The sequence below is a fragment of the Bombus affinis genome, chromosome 7 (genome assembly GCF_024516045.1).
Source record: "Bombus affinis isolate iyBomAffi1 chromosome 7, iyBomAffi1.2, whole genome shotgun sequence".
Taxonomy (NCBI): domain Eukaryota; kingdom Metazoa; phylum Arthropoda; class Insecta; order Hymenoptera; family Apidae; genus Bombus; species Bombus affinis.
Genome location: NC_066350.1, coordinates 851,336 through 873,096, shown reverse-complemented (window position 1 = coordinate 873,096; position 21,761 = coordinate 851,336). Strand labels below are relative to the sequence as shown.

General features: G+C 38.8%; 2 protein-coding genes across 9 annotated transcripts in view; one reads left to right on the top strand and one right to left on the bottom strand.

The window, feature by feature from the left end:
• LOC126918351 (uncharacterized) overlaps nucleotides 1-14,424 on the top strand; it is a 41,152-nt gene extending 26,728 nt beyond the window's left edge. For 4 of the 6 annotated variants that reach the window (XM_050726162.1, XM_050726161.1, XM_050726164.1 and 1 more), the window contains 4 exons: nucleotides 4,591-4,710; nucleotides 8,655-10,598; nucleotides 13,455-13,653; nucleotides 14,239-14,424. In XM_050726162.1, coding sequence (XP_050582119.1) covers nucleotides 4,593-4,710; nucleotides 8,655-10,598; nucleotides 13,455-13,653; nucleotides 14,239-14,287 — 2,310 coding nt within the window. In that variant the 5' untranslated portion in view covers nucleotides 4,591-4,592 and the 3' untranslated portion in view covers nucleotides 14,288-14,424. Of the gene's footprint in view, nucleotides 1-2,682; nucleotides 3,253-4,590; nucleotides 4,711-7,732; nucleotides 7,935-8,654; nucleotides 10,599-13,454; nucleotides 13,654-14,238 lie in introns of those variants that run through there. The other 2 variants (XM_050726165.1, XM_050726166.1) reach the window with 2 other exon arrangements.
• The window catches only part of LOC126918344 (uncharacterized), a 79,807-nt gene continuing 70,059 nt past the window's right edge, over nucleotides 12,014-21,761 (bottom strand). For all 3 annotated transcript variants that reach the window (XM_050726145.1, XM_050726143.1, XM_050726144.1), the window contains 4 exons: nucleotides 17,534-19,397; nucleotides 16,680-17,242; nucleotides 15,043-15,163; nucleotides 12,014-14,973 (listed from right to left, as the gene is read on the bottom strand). In XM_050726145.1, coding sequence (XP_050582102.1) covers nucleotides 14,937-14,973; nucleotides 15,043-15,163; nucleotides 16,680-17,242; nucleotides 17,534-19,397 — 2,585 coding nt within the window. In that variant the 3' untranslated portion in view covers nucleotides 12,014-14,936. The remainder of the gene's footprint in view (nucleotides 14,974-15,042; nucleotides 15,164-16,679; nucleotides 17,243-17,533; nucleotides 19,398-21,761) is intronic.

The window sequence follows — 21,761 nt, the reverse complement described above, 5'->3', positions numbered from 1 at the left end:
ACTTTTTGCGGAACATTGATCAAATCGAGATTAAACAATTAACATTGCAATTAACGTGCAATTTGAATAATAAACAAGAAATGTAGTCACGGATAAACAAAGAAGAGTAAAAAACGTGATTGGGTTTGTTCGTGTGGATAGTTTGATGTGTCTGGGAACATTGAGTTTCTCTGCTTCTGAGAAAGTGATTCCATTTTTTGCGTAATCATACTTTATCTTGGTTTCCGTTCAACCTTATCACGTCATTGCGTTTCACTTAATTGACTGGAAGATCAGTGAAAGCGCGACGAGTAAATTACTTAATGGCTTAATGGAGTCGAGTGTTCGCTATGCATATACACCACTCCGATTACGAGTACATTCTAAGTTAAAGTTAACTGTCGTAAAATCGATTCCACAACTTATTTATTTGCGTTCTTGCATTTAAAAAAATTAGGAATACGATAATATACGGCATTCTTATATAATCTAATAAATATGATATTCGTTTAAATTATCGTATGATCACCTTTTCAAACTGTGTATCATATTTTCTAAACATTCCTTCTATTATTTCACACTTTATTATAGCTAGTAGCTATTAGCGCTCTGCTAGAGATTGTCATGCTTCTTATTGTGATGTTGAAAGTGAGAATTTCATAAAACGCTATTACAACGGGTGTTTCACTTTATGAACGTGTTGTGTTAAATGTTTATCTCTGAGGTAACTATGACGCACTCGTAATATTTAGACCCGGTCTGACATTTTGAAGATTGCGGCGAATTTTCACTTGCATAATCTTACTACTATTTCTTAAAATTAGGAACTGTCACTTGAGTTAAACTTACTTACTGATACCGCTTATGTATCTCTGAAACTAAAACTTTCAAACTCCTATAAATTTAGGAAAAGATTAAATAAAACGATTAAGATACTTTATTAAATAAAATAATAAGAGTACTTCACCGGTTGTCCTTGTATGTTTTCAATCTGAAGAATCACTCCCGTCCTATGTCTCGTACCCACAAAAACTGTACAAAATTAGTCTCTGTGAAACGAAGATCGTAATTAATTGTCTAATGATCATTTGGCCGCGTTTAATCACGGTCGGGAACATATCGCGAAGTCTGCAACCAAGTGCTGCTGGTATTATCGATTCAAGATAACGGCTACGACGGGTGCAACGAAGATTTACAATCGAGAACATCGAAGAGACTTTAACACTGAGTACCGGAGGGTGGAACGAATCAGCAGCCACGAACGTGGAACGATAAATCTGTGCACAGATAACTGGACGTTTAGCTTCCAGATTCTTCAAAGCAATAACGATTCGAGCACGACATGAAATTTAGCGAAGGACACTCGTGCATAAGTGCACGTGATTCATTTAGGTATTCATTCGTTTGTAAGATTGGAGGTCCAAGATTCAACTAACTGAAAACAGATTTTTATAAGTATCCAGCTATAAATTACTTTGCGCACAACTCTAGGAAATGTAACAGAACTTTCCAAAGAATTATCGTTGAAAGAATTTTCAAGAACCTGCGACTTTCCAATCTTTCCCACCTATGATCACCCACCCATGACTACGCTCGACTATCGATAATAACCATTAAAAGAAAGAGATATACCGTGATTCCTTAACCAGATACAAAACATACCCACTTAAGTTTCACCGGAATAACAATCGAAACCTCGGCGAATTGGAGCGTGAACTTGGTTCGTGTTCCATATAATTTTCGAAAAAATTCTTCGCCTTAGCATCCAGCTCGCTAAACACGCGATGTAATTTCCTACGGAGGTGGTAGTTGCGATCGATCGACTGTCACGGGCCGCGTGTTCTAAGACCGCGAGTTTACGGCCATGAACTTCCTCCTGACGACGGGCATCCTTGATCGTGGTCCCCGATTCATCTTTTATGGTCGCCGGTCGTCTGAATGAAAAGTGAAAAGCGGACGTTGTGGGAGCAGCGGAAAGGTACCGTTGGCATACATATTTGTATCGGAGAAAGTCGCCGCTCTCTCTCCCTCTCTTTCTCTCATGGTTTCCTCGTAGCTGCATCTACATAATATCGATGCATTAACACCTTGCATAACTCAGGCTCGCAGTATTAATCATCCCATTATACGACCGTCTCTTAGAAACGGAGTTCTGTACGTTGCGTCGCAGCCGACGCTTTTCACGCTCAGCGTGTAACGCCAACTCCGAATTCGCGGAAAATCATGCGATGGAAATCGATACTGTCGCTGGAATGTGAGAGTAAGAGTCATAATGAAATATTTCGGATGTGAAAATTTTAACATCGCATCGCGACTCTCTGATGCTTACGTACCTCGTTATTAAAGCGAAATGGTTTTGATTGCCCCAATAAACGTGTTTTATTATTCATAGCAGTATAGATTAAGCGATAGGATTAGCTAGCTGCGTATTTTTCCAAATTCCATACGAGCAACGAATCGTTTCGCTTTATTCACGATTCCGCACGCTTTTACATTTTCTTTTGACCCCTTTGTAATGCGATTTATGGTATGCGATTCTCATAACGGAATAAAATTATTTCACCGTTAGCTTTCAAATCAATCAAATCTTTATGGAATAGATTTTGCATCTCTAAGCGACAAGCGCTTATGGAACGCGTCTATGTAGGTCCAATTAACGAAACCAATTATGTATATACCTTCGTATATACCTTTTATAGATGAAAATTGCATTAGAAGAAAGATAAGAACGGGACGTAAGAAACGCGTTATTTATATTTCCAAGCACAAACGATATGTACGATTCAATGAGTAATAAATAATGTCACTTCCAATAACCGCTTTTTCCGTGACAAGATAATCGCCCTCAAAATCCGTCGGACCGTTGAGCGCAGACTATCGCACATAAAAAGGCATGATTTGTCATGAGAGACTATGCGGACCGTTAAAGCAGAAGTAGTTACGTTCGCGGTTTCGTTTCGGCGAGTATGAGGTGGTTAAATTACGGTTTCTACGAGAAGCAGATGAACGGTAACGCCTCCGTGAGGATTCCGTCTGACAGAGAATCACGAAGGATCAAGCGATACTTCTTCTGGCGGAAAAAGGACAGCATTATCGTCGACAGTTGCTCGCAACGGTATCTACTACACAGGCAATGGAAAATTTCTTCGAGGTGACCCAACCTTATTTTCCGTCTTTTGAGCGATCTCTGTATCAACATCGCTGATGCCACGATACCGGGAGCGTAGAATTCAACGTCCGCAATATGTATATACACGGTACACTAACTCGCAAGTATGATTTTTGGATCATGCGGTCAATTAGATAATGTTTGTTAGCTTGTAAAAACTACAGATGAGTAAAAAATAGGATTAATTGGAATTTGAGCATTGCATCAAGAACGAGAAGAATTAGGATTATTAATACGATATTCATCAACGTATGATTGATAAGTCACGAATAATTTAACGAAATGTTCGTGCATTGCGCAAGTTTGAAAAAAAATCGATATTAACTTGAATTCATGATACAACGATGCTGTGAAATTTTACGCAATTCTTGCGCAGCCACGTGTAATTGTCGCAGCGTGAACGGTTTTAACGAGAGTCAAGGTCTCTTAGTGAGCAAAAATAAATTCCAGTCGAACGGATCAGAATTACTACCATTCGCTAATTAATTTGTACCAGGTCCGTTAGCATAATGGCTTCGATTCGTTTAGGAATCTCTGGGTCTGATTTAACCGGCTTTCGTGTTTCACTTTATCGCTTTTGAAAATAAAGTTGATAATTCCGTAAGGCGGAAAGTAATATTTTATGCTCAAGATCCGTGATAATTATATAGATACTATTAAGTATCTAAGCAATATATCAAACTACAACATATAACAATTAATGGCATTGGTATTTAAAACTACACATAATACTTTCATTGTGTATTAATACAACATTCAGGGACACTCGTTTTGTATTCATATTCACATTGGTGAATAAAAAGCATTTTACAGTTCTCTGAAATTCATAAATCTTCGTATATGCGTATCAAAATCGACCATTCGATCGTCCTTCGAATCAGCGAATTGTATTTTAAATAGAAAGTTTATAATTTATAACATCCTCCATACTTTTCCAAGGTTGCCTGTCCATTAAGTCTTTTTACGCGGTATGTATTCGGTATCGGTAACAAGTGCACCCGCGAGGTGGAAAGAAGGGCCTCGGTTCAGCGATCACAGCGGAAACTGTCGCCGTTCGTTCACGCGAGATCCATTCACCGCAAGTGTAACCGTTTCACTTTTATAAATTATCACTATTGCGATCAACCGAAACCTGTTGTTGCTCCGCATTTTTTTATCCCGATCTGATTTTTAATCTTTCGCTAGAATCTGCGTGAGATTGCAAGAGAAAAAATGTATGTCGAGTAAACCGAGTTTTGTAACAGCGAAATTAGGAATTTTTTGAAGATTTCGTGTTAGAGCGCGAGCGTTACTATTATTTGTTCTTATTCGAACTGTTTCTGCAATTTTAGACAATAGTGCCGTCAGTTCTGCTCACGTCGAAACGATAATTGGACCTTACATCAAATTTCAACAGGAGTCGAAATTAAAACTCGTGTTTCAATTATAATTTCTTATTTCAGAAATGCGTTGGTTTCGTGGCCACGCCGAGGCGCCAAGACTTTTAAGCTTAAGTCCTCTTCAAGCCGATGAAGACCTTGACGGAGCATCTTACCACTTTCATGCCACGTCTCAGTACAGAGGTAAGAATCGTGAGAACCATCGATACAATTACCACATTGCTAAGAATAACACGTGTCGTGAATTTTCATAATTCGAATTACAATCATATTCTGACGTTAATTAGCGACTGATCGCGTCTCGAAATCAAACGTAATTTATAATCAATATCTACCTACATATACCATATGTTTTTCGAATAAAAAACTTCAATGTAGATATTAAAATATATAAATTTCCAATTAATAAATTATTAAAATAGTAATCAAAATATATAGAACAGCATAAATTCCAGTTACATTCGCATGCTTTACCTTTAATTATATTCGTATACCGCATACTAATGTATCAAGTATGCCTCTTGACATATGCGATTCCTTCCCAACAGCTTGGTTTATTACGCTTCGAAATTGCTCATCTGGAATTTGAACTTAAATCGCCTGTCGATATTGTCTACGATTGTTCACTCTAATGCCGCGTTATTAACTAAGATCATTGGGAAATTGCACGCAAATTGAGTCCATACCATCAGGATTTCATTTCAGGAATAGTTATTACTACTTAAAGTTGCGTTACACGGACACTCGTGTAATAACATGTAAAAAAGTCTCATTGTTTCACGTATTTTTTCTATGAACGTTAATTCGTGCGATAATACGGAATGCCATTTTATTGGCATAGTAACAAGTGTGTTTTATGACGTCGTCATAATCGTCACGACGTGTGTCGCTTCGCCAAAGTCGCTTTCGAAAGCAAAGAAACTTTGCATAGCCTCGTTGCCTATGTGAGAGTCTCTTTTTACGAACCTAGTCTGTATTCGGTTACGAAAAAGGAGAGATTTACCTCGTTCACCATGATGAGCTCAGCAACGCACATTGCATGCGCTGGAAAATGTGTTAATAAGCTTAATAATCCGACACTTTATAATAATATTCGTTGCATAGAAGTTACAAATTGCGATTGTGACTCTTATATTGTATTTCTTCTGGATGTCGGCTTGAAGTTATTTGTCGCTCGAAGGGTTTTGAAATTATTCAGTACGGTACTTTTAATGATAGAAAATTTGTAACGTGTCAACATGGCAGATAAGGTTTTCTTTATTCAGTCTACATGAAATAGAAGAACGGTCGTTTCTGCAACTGTTCTAAGTTCTGGATGACTTATTAATATAAGATATTAAGATATATATGTAGGATATATATATATATATCTTGCGATAGTCACCTCCTGGAATTTTTTGGACAACATTGGATTACGATTATTTGAAGAATCCCATACCTAACAGACTTATCTACAAGGTTGGAGAAACCTTACGTCGTTGGCAAATTAATGCAATTAATCGTGACGATAACACAAGATAATGATGGGATTAGTAGGCGCGTTTCTTTGTGTAAAAGCGATGAGGTTGTTAATTTACATATGTATATTTACGTAGCCGACGAACGCACACTTTTACCAAGAAAACCACAGTGTTAGTTAGCGCGCTTCTATGAACAACTGTGTTAATAGCATTGTGGTTTTTGACGGTAATATACGGTCAACTTATTACTATTTTTGCGACAGTCTTGTTAATTTTTGTAACCAGAATGCTTGGTTCGCGTTAGTTGGTGCCACAACACTTTCTAAAGACTAACAACCTTCTCTCGTCGATTATAAGAAAGGAAACGGCTGCATTTTGCGAAGTCAGCTCGCATACTAGACAAAAACTTCGTGGCATTACTGGCCGACATCAACTCTGCGGTGTTACGTAGACGTTAACGGGTTTCTTCGTGGCAAAAACGACTGGTGGTTAAAGATTTCGTAATTGTGTGTTGTTTGCAGGGAAACTGCAAATTATTTAAATCACCGTTGAGAAAATGCTGGAAAAATTTTGTGGCGTCGAGTCACGCGTTACGAACGTTACGTAATACATGTATACAGTCCAAAGAATTGCAGCATTATTTACTATGCTATATTAATATAGTTTCTTATAGATACTAATGTCTTTTTACAGAAAAAGAAAGAGATAGTATCTAAATCAAGCATCTGTCAAATAATGTTTTGTAATTTATCCTGTGTAATTTATACTGTTTCCTGAAATACAGGTTATCGCATTACAGACAATTATATAATTGTTACATATCAGTATCCAGAATTTCAATTTTGCACGACAGGAAGTAAGCTCTAATAGTTTCGTTTTAATCGTTGTCGAGTTGCCGCTTGCATTGAGTGAAATCGCATTTGTTTCCTTTTCTAGTAGTTCGTCGTATTACAGTTGCCGCAAAATTGATCCTTTCTTTCTTTTGTTGTGAAACGCTTTCTTCAATCCCATCGAACAACTGAAAGGTCTATTTACCGTGCAACTCTTAACTTCGCTCTCTATCATTATCATCGATACTCGAGAAATATACTAGATATCGAGTGAAGCATACTTCCTGTAATTCGCTAAACCTACTCTAGCATTTCATCCCAACGGAAAAATTTACCGCTTCAAGCATTTATATAATTTAATTTATATCGCGAAATTGTTCCCTTTATATTCGTTACGTGTAATATTAATCTTCGCAGTCAAAGTTCTTCGTAACATTTTTTGGATACGTACTTTTATATCGTTACAAAATATAACAATTCATAATTTTACGATATTCGTCGACGAAATACCACTGTAAAAAAAATATCAATACATAGCTACTAAAAATTCTGTTTCAATTATTTTATGTTTAAAGAGGTAATTATTCAATCCCTATGGAGATTGTAAAGTGAAAGGAATTAATTTGTCGCTTATATGTACAATGTATTTAACGGTATCAATAACAACCAAAAAAAACGCCATTTTCAAGACATTTAATTTATGAAAATATTTTATTGATTCATTTATGCAAAATTCGTTACATACTTCCGACCCCTCATCCGTTACTTCTTCGACTGACTAATTTCCTCGGTTCGTGCGACTATTTCTATTTCTATCACTCGAGCAGAGTACTCATGTGAATTGCTCATACGGGATGTCCTGCCTTCCACACATCCTGCACGACGCCGTCTTAGGCCTGCGTTCAAACTCATATAACGTCATGCTTCGCAGAAGCATCATTTTCGTCGCGACTGTCGCTGTTAAACGAAGTTTCAAGTTGTAACGCGTCGCATGCGTTTTGTGCTCGTTGAATAAAGATCTATCGTTTCCTTAAAAGGATGACTAACGTTTGGTGCGACAGACTGTTATACGTGGACCATTCGAAGAGGATCGTAGACATCCAGCAGTTTTTAAAACGTAATTCGCATTGTCGTGTAATCTGTTAAACAGATTTTGAATTTTCCAAAATGAATTTTTAAGCTGTTCGTTTCGACGTTGGTTGTTTCTGAAGCGATTCATCGAACGTGACCGAGAGTGATTTTATCGTCGATGACAACAGTTAATTGTAATTCTTGACAGTGTCAAATATAGCTTTACATTTTGAACGATTACGTTGTGAACTTTTTAAACAAAGATCATTTTTGTAACGAAATAAATTAGCATTTGTCGAGAATAATTTTGCGTTAATGCAATGTTGAATTTTAGTTGTGCTGTGATTCTTCAAAGTAGTTTGCCTTGTTTTTGATAAAAAATTGTAATTCGATACTTCCATCAACTTTTATTGTTAGTGTGCATGATTACTAAATAAATGTGTCATGATAGTTTAACAGTTTTATTAATAAACAAGTACAACAATTATAGATATTCTATACATCTTGTACATTTACCATTCAAAATCTTAAGATCAGAACTTTTAAAGCAAAATCAGCTTGATAATTGCATCGAGGTGCAAATAATACTATAAACGTTTCATAAACGTTATGAATATGATAAAGAGTAATATGAAGAATTCTGAATAACTTTTCCCGAGAAAGAAACTTCTGAAATAAAGAGTTTCCAATATTCGATTTTAATCATTTTTGCTGAATTGAATAATTTTAAACAAACATTTGTCTATTTTTCATCATCCCTTCGTAGATTTGTCTCCGGTGCGATGGGCTCGCCGGAAATCGTCGAGTTCGGAATCGGAACGAAACTGCTACAATGTGCAAACATCGAAAGTGACCACCGAGCGGAGTCCCACCAAGAAGAATAAGAAAAGGATTCAGCAGGAGAGGCGGAGAGTCTGTGAGAAACGGAATCCTCTTTTGGATCGTGTAAAGAACGCCAGACTAAGCTTCTTCAAGGATCGAGATTCCGACGACGAAGACCAGGAAGAAGCCGAAGATCCGGAGAAGTCGCAGCTTCGTTCTATGTGCGAATTGGACCAACGTGGCCTAACTAGAAACGAATTTCGTAGATCTGTCTGCGAGTCTGATTTGAAAGAAATTATCGAAGAAGAGAAAACTCAGGCGAAGAGGAAAAGACGATCGAAATCACAAACCAGATTGCCTCATCGAAAGCAGCAAGAAGAACGCTTCTCTTTCGTAGGTTTTCGACAGTCTGCTGGCCAAAAGGTAGGAAACTTACCTAAAGATATCAACCAGGAAAGCGCTGCTCAACAGAATCGCAAATGGCGGAAGAGCAAAGAGTTCTTTCAGGATCATCAGACACCTAAACGGTCGATGGATCACGTTTTGGAAGGTTCTACCAGCCGTCTAGAAGACCCATCTTTCAAAGATGGTTCTCAATTCGATAGCATAACACCATCGAGCTGTTTAGCCGCTAAGTTTCGGGCAATGCAGGACAGGTACCTAAAAAGTTCCACTAGTAAGATAATAGCGAAGATCTACAAGAAGGAAGGTAAAGACAAGGAAAGACGAAGACTGAGAAGCTTTTCGTACGGTACTCTGCCAGGTCTCGAGGAACTCAGGACAAATCCGCTTTATGAAGAGCAAGATCAGGATGATAACGATTCTGGGATTCTGGATAACGACTCTGCTACCAGCTCTTTGCTCGACGACAGGTGCAGCAGCAGCGCTTCCGGCTTGTTAACTGCCCTCAATGATTCGTCCCTAAATTCTCCGCCTCAACTACCACCGAGAAAACCTTCTTCCTCTATCGTAGATGTAGAGAGAACTTCGAGGCTGTTTTCCACCCTGGATATCTATTGTAGCAGAAATGAGGGCAGGCGTTGCGGGAGGAATGCATCGGAAATGAATACTCTCGAGGACTCTCCCGGGCAGATTTGTCAAGCTGCGAACAACGAACTGATAGATCGACAGGATCGTGATGGTTCTAAGTCGCCTGAGGAAAAAGATGTCATCGAGAGGCTCGACGGCAAAGGTTCGTTAGGATCGGAAAACTATCAGACCGGCAGACTTTCAGTTATCAGAAACAGACCTTACACTACTGAAAACATCGTCGTGAAGCTCCCTAGGGAAAGTTCCGACCAGTGTTTAGGTATCTTCATCGCGAAGACGGCGGAGTCCAGTCCAGGTTACTTGGTGGCACACGTAGTACCCAATGGTCTGGCTGATAAAGAGGGTACCTTGAGGATAGGCGACGAAATCTTGATAGTTAATGGAAAAAGACTGCGAGGATTAAGTATGGTCGAGGCTAGAAAGATTCTTGGAAGCGGGAATGGTCCTGGCGACGTGGACATCGTCGTCTCAAGGTATTCCGCCGTAGACCAATCCCCGAAAAAACTGACAGAGAGCAGCGTAGATTACGAGAACGTTCACATGGAAAATGGTCACGGAGTTATAGTCGAGAATTCACCTAGTACGCACTTTAGAAAGCATCAAACGAAACATCATCGAGATAGAAAGAATGAATGCAACAGATCCACTTCTTCGGATAAGGCCATCGTGAGTGTGGACAATGGCGGATCGCAGAGCGTTTCAAATTTTTGTACACTGCCAAGGAGACCTAGGAACACTGTTTCGACATTCCTGACAGTCGTGTTTCAGAAAGGTCCTGGGAAAAAATCGCTGGGATTTACTATCGTGGGAGGAAGCGACAGTCCTAAAGGAAGCATCGGTGAGTGATTTATTTGTAATTTATACCACTATCGACATTATTGATTCTTATCAATCCTTTGCAATTTTTTGCAATGTGTCAGTAATACAAGGTTTATCTAACAAAAGGTGGGAGGAGGGGATATATATGAGATGAAAATGTGTGTTCAGATTTCTACTAGTTAAACGATATCCATAATTATAATTGCATCTTTTGTAATGTCTCCATTTGTGCGTTTCACAGATCCGTATGTCATCTACAAAAGAGTATTTACATTATTTTCTAGTTTAAATAGATTAATCTGTAATCTATGGTATTTTTTATTATAAAATTGACAGTAACAGAGTTTGCCTGGAGATAAATTATTGATACCTGTATTTCGATATACTAATAAACTAATATATAGCAATTAGGTATTAGTGTAGAAGTATGCTTGTTAAAGACTGTTATAACATTAACTTTAAAGCTATTATAATTAACGTGCTATTTACTTTAGCATTCAGATGCAGTAAAAATAGGTTAACAATTATTATCTAATATATAAGGTAACATCGTTACTATTCGTTGTGGAGTACTATTATATCATAACATATCATATCACCAGTAAATTAATTAATATTTAATTGGTTTGAAGATAGTATGCGGAACATTATCTATTCTAATATTTTAGCACAATTTGCGATCACTACATTAAGGAAAGATAAATAATTCGTTTTACAATTGTCTCATTAAAATATTCTTAAATTACAAATTAATTAACATTACAAACGGCATCCAATTACAAAACGATATAAGATCTGCTCTAAGTTAGTTAGTACGATTAAATTGAAAAAATCTCGGTATTTTACTTAACAAAGACGCTTTAAACTTTTAACAAGACTAACCCCATGTTAAAATCTTATACAATGTCTTTGTAAATATACTTATATTTATATATATAATTATATTTAGAATTGAAAACGCGTCTCGAACTTTAAATGCGATTATATGTATCAGAAATGTTCAAACATCAACGTTTTCATCGTTTCTTAAAATTATTTGTATTTGAAGAAAAACTTCCAATCGTTAACCAGAATGATTAATATCAATTTAATCAATCTAAAGATAAACAGAAAGATTTCAAACTTGGCGATTAGAGATTTTAAATATTCTTAAAATTCAACTTTCTCTACGTTCTTTAACAACTTCAATATTCAGAAACAAAATAACTTCATAAATCTTTCGATACTAACATTATCATATCGTTTAACACGACTCCTTAAAATCTTTACAACGTATTTCGAATTTTTAACACGATAAAACATCTTAATAATTTTCAATATCGAAATCTTTTCAACATCGAAATAGCACTTGAAACATTCAACAAAATCCGTTCGTCTTTACTTTTTTTACTAGTATAAATTAATTCTGTATAGGTTTTAAATGAAAAAACCATGTATTAGATATTTTTTTAATTATTATTCAAGAGATTAATTAGATCAAATTTTATTTAAAAAATTATAAGAATTTTAATTTTGTCATACAACACTGAGATAATATTTTACTTACGACATGCATTAGAAATAAAAAATTAAATAGTGCAACATGATTTCTACCATACATAACATTTCGAATTGAGAGAGCTAAAATCTCCACCCTTATGCTCCATCAACCCTTCGCCGTGATCTAATCTCGAAAAGAGCTCAATGCTCGAGAAAACATTTTCAAACCTCGCAATAAAGATATTCCGACGAAGATTGCTTCTTATCAGTGTTTGTAGAAGGCTGCTTCGGGTTTTATCGCGAAGCGTTGCTTGTACTCAGGGTCGCGTATTTGGGGAGGGTCGATTCGCAAACAAGCAGAAATAGCGATGGATCAAAACTTCTGCTTAAGAACTAGAAACACCGGCGGTTTTCTCGCATAACGTTTACGCACTCGTTCGACCGCCGTATGGCGCTGCTTGTCGATAAACTACCTCCGCGTGTATACAAGCAGTCTCGAGTTTTACGCGCTCGTTACATTACAAGGCGAATGCGTTCCAATCCGCGTTTCGTACGCATCGGGAATACCGGCCTTCCAGTTGTTTTACATTCGTGTAAGATCAGCCGCGTACATGGATGCGATGCAGTTCGCTTCTTGAACGATGAAAAAAACATCGTTGAGAAACGTCTCGGGCTAGTTCGAGTCAAAGAACTATTGCATCGAGTGTTTATCGGCTAGAGAGGCGAGGGGAGATGTTCTGTAATACATCTCTGAAATAAAAATAAGAATTAAGAAATTGATCGCTTAAGTTTTGCATTCGGTTGACCGTAAAAGACAAACCTCTAAAATCTATATTTTTTTTTTTTTTTTTTTTTTTTTTTTTTTGGAAGATATAGATGGATGAACATGTGAAAATTGATTGCTCTTGTAAAATACATGTTCTTTCAAAAACTTTGACGGAAGAAATATTTAATTTGTACTTAATAGGATTTATGTAGTGAGAAAGGATGAGACGTCGAAAATTATCGTAAAAAGGAAAAGTGCACGAAGACTAAATTGAACCAGATCGAATCTTTCCGATGACGTTGTATTTGTAATTTTTAGCAAGTTTAGATCCTTATAACGATACATAAGCGAAATATTAATTTTCGTGTTCTAGATTACTTGCCTAAATGTTCTCTACGGATTATAAAATGATATTACGTTGTTTGAATTTGTTTGTAAAGCTTACTTATTAACATTATCGAGTTTTATCAAATCGTCCATGTTCGTTCATAAGCTATCTATTGTCTGCGAATAAATAATTCGAAGTTATCGCAATAGAAATATTTCCTTTGCAAATCTATTTGTCATATCGATCGCTGCTTAATTTTTCTTCGCATAATTCGTAGTAATTATCGTATATATTTATTACAGGTATCTTTATAAAATCGGTATTGCCAGGAGGGCAAGCCGCGGAAGATGGCCGTTTGCGTGCGGGTGACGAGATCTTGGCAGTGAATGGCCACGTTTGCCACGACTTGACCCATAAAAAAGCCGTTCAGCTATTCCGTAACATCAAAACTGGACCGATTGCCTTGCATCTTTGTAGACGCGTTAAAAATAAAGAATTACAGTAAGTATGGCAGTACTGTACTGTTACGCACAGCTTTCTATGATTTTTATCAGTGTCCTCTAGTATTAACGTTAGCTGATTTTATAGGAAAGAAATTCATAAAGTTAACATAAGACTGTTATAAAATTTCAACTTTAGTACAGTCATGCTGATTATGTAAAAAGGGAATGAGTCACACTTTTCTCAATATATTTCATTTGTAAGAGTGGATCTACAAAAATGAAATTGAAATCTTTTAGCAGCATGTGCGTAAAATTTGGAATTACAACTAAACAGTGCAAAAAAAATACATAGTGCCTAAATTATACTTGGGAAGCACAGCCCTTTCATGTTATTTTGCCTCCTGTATTTCCAAAATATTTATAATTTTCTCTTCCTTACATTTATGTACATTTTCTCCATAAACATCGTAGGAATGTGAATATTTTCGCCATACGGCGATCTTAGTGATTATTTAGCAACAATAACCGAACCTAAATTCTTACGTAACCAGCACGATATATACTAATATCTTAATTGTATAAAATATATTACAGTTTGAGAGTAAGAATGGTATCTTAAATAATTCACGACATTATGTTTCAGGACAACGAAGGCTAAGTCGTGCGCAGATCTTTTGCTCGTCGACACGTGAAGAGAAGCTGTACAAGAAGATTGCAAAAACGAAGAAAATACTTTGTGACCTCTGTAAAAATGAATTGGGAACCTGTACATATTGTAAATTTGTAAAGTCCCTTGAAAATAAAATTATTATTTAATAACTGTTCAAAAGTTGTTTCGTTGATCGTTGCACATCATTGTTACGCATAACAGATCCTTAAGCACCTTTAAATTACGGCCCTTTTATTGTCCTCTATAATCCTAATAATCCTAATAATAATACTAATAATAATAATAGTAATAACAACAAGAATAATAATAATAATGATAATAATAATAATAATAATAATAATAATAATGTCAGAAATCGTATACAATGAATTCACGCTGCTGTAACGTATCTCTATAAAATCTTACAGTCATAATAATAATAACATAATAATAAAAATAATACATAATAATAGTCAATAATAACTAATAATAATAATAATTTGATAATACACTTAATTCCTACGCAACTGCGGCACCGCAGTAAATAAATTAATTGAAACAAACATCAAAGATCAAAGATTCGTTCTGATAGACTAGAATCCTAAAACTTCGTATGCAGCGAACATTAAATCGCTTAGAGTTAAACCGAAAGAGCACTTCCTGTGGGCAGCTTCGTCCACGTTGCCTCCTTTTCAGCATGGCGCGGATTTTTGAGTACTTTTTGGATACCTGCAAACAGTTACGTTCTCTATAGTTTCATTCATTTTACACATATTTAGCTTTTAAATCTGAAAATACCTGTGTCTCCTTGTGATTTCCAATTCAACTGGGCCTTCTCTTACTGCTTTGAACAATTCGATAACTTCCTGGTGTGTGTAGCCACGCAGCACCTTTCCATTTAAACTTAGGATTTCGTCACCTACAGAAGATGTTTAAACGCTCTGTCAATTAGATGCTTATATTCATCTCATTTTCTAAGTATTCAAACCATCGTTTGATCCAAAGGAAAGAATTTCGAAATTTGGAGCAGCTCAAAGGAGTTTCTTGGCAACAACTGAAGATGCATCGATCCTGTACTTATGCAACCGAAAGATACCGGCTCGGCAGTCCGTTATGCTTATATGCGGCAGGTTGCAGTGACACGAGGAAACCGCGAACGTTCGCGTGCTCGAAAAAAATGTAAGGATCGGTTGAAACTCGAAACGCATTGCGTGAAACTTGCCTACAGAACGTGCTGCCGCCTACCGCGACGAGAATTTTGTAAAAATCATGAAAGAGACGTGTGCGCGAAATTCGATTCGACGTTGACACCGTGTCTCTTCTTCCTGGTGGAAACTCCATATTTCGTTTCAATCGGATCTTTTTGTTGTACTTGATAGCATTTCACAGCAAGTATTTGAGTTTTGCAGTATTATGGTGCTATAGCACTTAAAGATATATTTTATTTTGATAAGGTAAGACCGACCATTATATTTTTGTATCTTCTGGCATCGTATTTCGATCAAAGAACATACATTTTCCAGCATTGGGAGGCCAAGCAAGTTAATCAAACTATTAAATCTACGAAACGAAATTTCAAATGAAAATCGCCAGCAAATAAATAGGCATTCCGTGTATACGTTCACTCAATATTCATTAAAATCTCTAACTGCGTCAGACCTACCAATCGATCCAATTCGCAGGTCCATTCATCCTGCGTCCTATAAACGTAACCAAAAACGTCCAATAACGTAACCGCGAGTCCCATTTAACTTGCTCGCCTTTGGCAACGAAGAAAGCGACAGAAAAGATCCCGTTGACAAAGCTGGCGACGAGGTCGCCAAGCCAAGTCCAGTGGCACGCCGCTTCAATAGGCGGGAAAAGAAAGAGTTGGCAAAAATGAAAAGGAAAAAAAAACAAAGGGACCGGGGAACGGGAGAGGAAACGAGAAAGGGCACGAAGAGTGCCGGACTGTTTAGAAATGCACGCGACGTCAGGCGTCGGATTAAAGATTCGAGGTGTGTCCGACGCGTCCATGGCGTGAATGCACGAGGAACGACGAACGCGTACGTGACGCATCGACACGCTCGATCCACACCGTGATCCTGAAATAGCGAACTATGTCGATGGAACGAAATCCTTGCGCGATCCACGCCAGAGAAATCTGCGATCGATTGCGTCACGGTCGCGGAGGAATGGTAACGTGAGAGATTACACGCCGCAACACTAAGCCCGTAAAAGGAATTGAGATGCTCGTGATAGATCTTCGAGGAGATCGTTTCCAACTGCATCGATCGATACGTTTGGATTACCGATCCGGAGGTATTTTTTAAAGATTTAAAGCCGGTATCGAATGTCACACTCTTTGAATGTCACGGCCTACGACTCTCGAGTAAACTATCGACAAGTACCAATTTAATTGCCAATTCCAAGCTCGTTAAACTAGTTTACGTTACCTTGGAACAGCGACTTGGAGACGTCAGCTTGACCACCGGGGAAAATCCTCCTCACGAAGATGCCCATTTCACCGCGAGGGCTGTCTCTGCCACCCACCACGCTGAAACCGAGACTAGGCTTGCCGTAGCCCTTCTCGAATTTGGCAATGTGTCTCGATAAGTAATGTTGCGGCTCTATCGTCGATTCCAAATTACTTTCCACGCCCTTCCGTTCTTTGGACATGCAAGAAAGCGGCAGAAAGTCTGGCCTCTTCGTCGACTGAACGCCTTCGTCCGCAGCGGGTGTCCTCGATTGATTCGATTGTACAGTTTGCCTCGTTTCACGGTCGATCAACGACAGATTCGAAAGATTCTTTGCATTTTCCAGGTACTCGTACTCCCCAGGTAAAGTCGGAGGGCTGACATACACCTGCGGCACTGTCTCCTCGAACGCGGTCATCAGACGTATTTTGTTACCGGTGAAAGATCTTAGAAACTCTTGGACCTCCTCCAGGCTTTCCAGAGTCCTCAGCTCCTTCCCTTCAACCTCGACGATCTCATCACCGAGCCTTAGTCTTCCGTCTCTGTTAAAATTGAACTTTGTTAAATGATTTCGCGAAGGTAAAACCAAGAGCAGTTGATTTAAACAGACGATTATTTATCGAGAAACTCTGATGGAACTCGATAAATTACTACCTATTCCTGTACGCTCTAAACTATCTCTAAACTACACTTGAATATTTTCTGATAAGATTTCACCTCTGACATTTACTTATTACTTATGATATGATACTCTGATAAACTATGTCGATAGACCCTTTGATCTACTATATATATAATTCCTTCGAACTCCTTTGTACAACACCTAAACTTACCTATGCGCTATTCCATCGCTTTCCAACTGAACGACGATATACCGCAACTCGCCTAAACGTTGCTGCGCCAAGCGGATGCCCAAATTTTCTTTTGGATCTCTCTTGTTCAGTTGTACCAATCGACATCGTCTAACCCTCTTCGGTGGTTGAATTATGTCACTGAGAAACCTGCTCTTGTCTTGTTGTAATCTCATTCGATGCGGTGAGATATCCAGCGATTTTGGTGAACTTTGCAACGCGGTCAGACCGTTCCCGCAAATTGGAAACTGAGAATTCATCATGACATCGTCGTACGTCTGATGAATGCTCGGCAGCAATCTCCCCGAATTACTCTGATGCCACCTAAGTCCGTCTATACCATCATTCAACTCAGACGTGCCAGCCCGAACGACATCTGTCTCGGAAAGCTTTCTCATCCTGGTATCGTTGCTGTTCTCCTGTTCTTGGCACTCGCTGGGAGTAGAGCTCCTGATAGGCTTCTCCAGTTCCGAATCGACCACGCTGCTAGTATCCGAACTATCCGTACACTTCAAACTTAAACCTTCATTTTCCGAAGCTGCCGCTGACTCTCCTCTAGGCCCATCACTGTCGTAGCCAGACTCGTTCGAGCTGACATAATGAGAGGAAAGCCTCTGCTCACCACTGGGCGCGGAGTTGCGTCTGTGGCTCCTCAACGCTGCCACCATGTCCAGGTCTACGTTTAACGAGGACGTCTCGGAAAATCGAGACTCGTTGATCCTTCCGGCAAAGTCGACTCTATCCTGGCCAGTTTCTGGATGCTGAACAGTCGCGTTACCTCGAAGGGACATCGGACTGCTATCGTACGAATTGTAGCAGCCCGTATCTTCCTGCTGGAAGTTGTCGTCAATCCTCTCCAAATGACCAGGGTTTAGACTGTACCTATCTTCGCATCTGCTCGAACTCCTCCGAAACTCAGTGTACGAGTTCCGTCCGCTTTTCGAGGTGGGCTGTTCCTGAGACTTGTTCGGATTTCCCCTGGTCATGTTGCCGTTCCTGGTACGACGACGTCCAAGCGTGGTAGTTCCGGTATACGTATCCTCGATCTTTAACGCGGGGAAATGTTCCTCAGAGGCAGTCTTGAACAGTCGTTCGTCTTTAGAGGCGAACGTACTGTGACGTTCCTCGGGTAGGACGGATAGTTTCGACCGTAGGAAAGCGTACGGAAAGCTAGACTTCTTGGCTTCCTTGAAGTCACAACTACTGCTCTTCCGCATCGGCGATTCGTTTCGGGACTGACCAAAGTCACAAGGGCTGAAGCTCGTTATCGATGGGTTTCCCAGGGAATATAAACTCGCGGTAGCGGCTCCGATATGCTCGTCGAACGCGTCGTCATTTTGACGATCCGCTAGATTGTCGCAAGATACGGTTTTATCCTTGCGGTTCGAGATCTGTAAATCGATCCCTTCCGAGGGGTCGTCTCCCTTTACGTAAGTCGGGCTGGTGTTCAGCTGACTAGTGCTACAACTTCTAAACAAATTTTCCTTCTCGGTGGTCTTTAGTCTCTCGTCCATGTTTTGCGAACGTCTGTTACTTCTCGCCGAGTTGAGCATTCCCGTGGAACCCATGCGGATGAAGAACGATTTAAAGGGAGAAGGTGATCTATGGAAAGTTCCCGGTATTCTCTTTTCTAGCTTGCTATCTTGCTTCAGATCTGGCACTAACTTGTCCGTTTTCGGGCTAATATTGTTATTGTTAGCTGACGTGCAACTGTTATTGTTATTAGCGCTACCGTTTCCGGCGTCGGACCTTTCGGAAATGGAGCAGATCGTTTCGCGGGAACCAGCCCGCCGGAACGAATCTATCTTCTTGCTCATTCTACGACCCCAGACTCCAAAACTCGAGCCTGAAAAAAGCGGAGTGTCATGTCACGACCATTTGCGGGGAGTCTATGAAATACACATACTCTATTATTCCAAAAATAATTAAACGTCTAATATTTAAAAACAGTACCATAACGAGTACACGTCGTAATTTAAGAGAAGTAACGACTCATCTTCGCTATGCAGAAGTGAAAAATTTCGGAGAATCGAGCGGAGCGAACATTCAGCTGCTCGAGTCGCAGCAGTCGGGCAAAAGAAGAGATACCGGGCCATCCCGCGAGACGAAAAACCACCGGTCGGCATCCTTATTCGCGGTCGACATATGGTCGTCCCCAGGAACGGGTAAGAGGAAGTCGGGTATGCGCGACAGAGGCAAGCAGGTCGACCGATGGTTCCGCGTATTTTGGGACTACTTTTTCGAGGTGTGAGCCCGGTTAACGGGGCCGGGCCATTCGCTCCTATACCATGGGAAACAATTGTCAGGCTGCTCAGGTATCGGGTACACGTGTTTTGCGATAACGCTCGCGCAACAGACGGACTGCCGACTCGTGATACGACCTCGTTAACCCGTCGCCTCGCGATTTCTTTAATGGTTGCTCGTGTGCGCGCCACGCTTCGTTATTTAACCGATCCAGCAACGTGATAGATACATGTTTCGTCTGAGAAATCATCGAATGCGTAAGTACTAACTATTGAAAGTTGGCTTTTAGAGCTGTAGGTCAGGGATTAATTGGTCAATGGCTTGCAAAAAGGAATGAATAAGCTTTAATAAACCCTGATAAATTGCAAGCGATCCTAATTTTATAAGCATTTTGTTCCTATTTTATTCGAAGGAATAGTTTTTGTATATATTGTTTGAAAAAAAGTATCGTTATCTATCGAATATAAGCTGGCGTATGGTAGCATGCAGAAGTGCGACTTTTTTAATTAGGAGGCGAAAAATTGTAGGCGAATTTGGAGAGTTGGAAGTTCAGACCTCATTAACAAGGCGCCTTTTGCATTTCTAATATGACGAGATGCCTTTGTAGGTTATAACGAGGAATATTCATGAATTGAAGAAAGGAATGAGTTTAAGTAACGCTACACTGTGTCTATCTGGAACGTAACATATTTGCGATGAATACGATATCGTTACGTAACTGATCAATTCTGCCGAAATTAATTTTCACACAATCTATCTTCGTCTAACAAAGATTTTACCCAATAGACTTTCGAATATTCGAAAAATTTGAGAAACTAAGAAACTTATTGTATCTGTTTCGTCTGCTTTATTTCGCAGTTCTGAAAAAGCGAGAAGCAAAACGGGGCCAAAACCTGCTTCGCGCAATATTTATTTGATCAGATTCGTACGATGCAATAACGTACCCATCCTTATTTAACTCGCGGCTGTATTAATATTACAGTTTCGTTCCGGCTCCTCGGACGCATACTATGCCATTATGTTCTAATGCAAATTGAAAGACAAAAAAATAAGAATAAATGGCACAATGGGGATGCGACTCGTAATTCTTCAAATTAATCTCGCGGGGATAAAACGAGAGAATTCATGATAAATCGAACACGACGTGACAAGTGCGATGACTTACACTCTCATTAAGGTAACAAGTTGCATCCGTGCACCACAGTGCACAATTAAAGCGTGCATGTATTTCCATATGAACGCTATCAGCGTCATATACAGTACAGCCGCGATGACGGTGAAGCGTCATCGCTTTATCCTTGATTAATTAGTTCCTTAATTAATCAAGCACGGAACATCGCTCGACGTAACGATAATTATATTGAGCGACGCGATAAAAATGATTACGGTTACTTTTGTTCGTGCTATAGCGAAAGATATTAAGAAAGTGACATTGATTTTCAAATAAAAAATTAACGTAAGTGAAATATACCATGGTGTTGGTAAAAGGACGCGACTAACGGGATGTAGTTTGAATCGATTGAAATAGATTTTTAAACGTGAGATTCTTTATGGAAATTATAATATTTGTAGTTTTGCGTAGAATGTAATTTTGTAAGCGATGTTCTTGCAACTGATAACGATCCATGAAACGTGAAAATAAATGAAAGTTATTCATTCTATATCTTTTTCCATTACGTAACAAAATGTCATCTCTTTGGAAAACCACTCATATTTCTGTAAATCGTTCCCACTATTTGTCACGACGAGTGATTAATCTTCGTATTTCACTTAATGTTTCTTATTTCAACACCAAAGTCACGACAGCATATTTCATTTCGCGTGGAAGTTCAGTTTTTATGACACGTGCATCGCGCGTGCAAATAAATGTATAAGCTAATATTCGTTATTACTTTAATTTAATTAGTAACTATGTTGAGTTACTATATAATTTTCCAGGTCATTCTATGCTGTAAAATATTATACA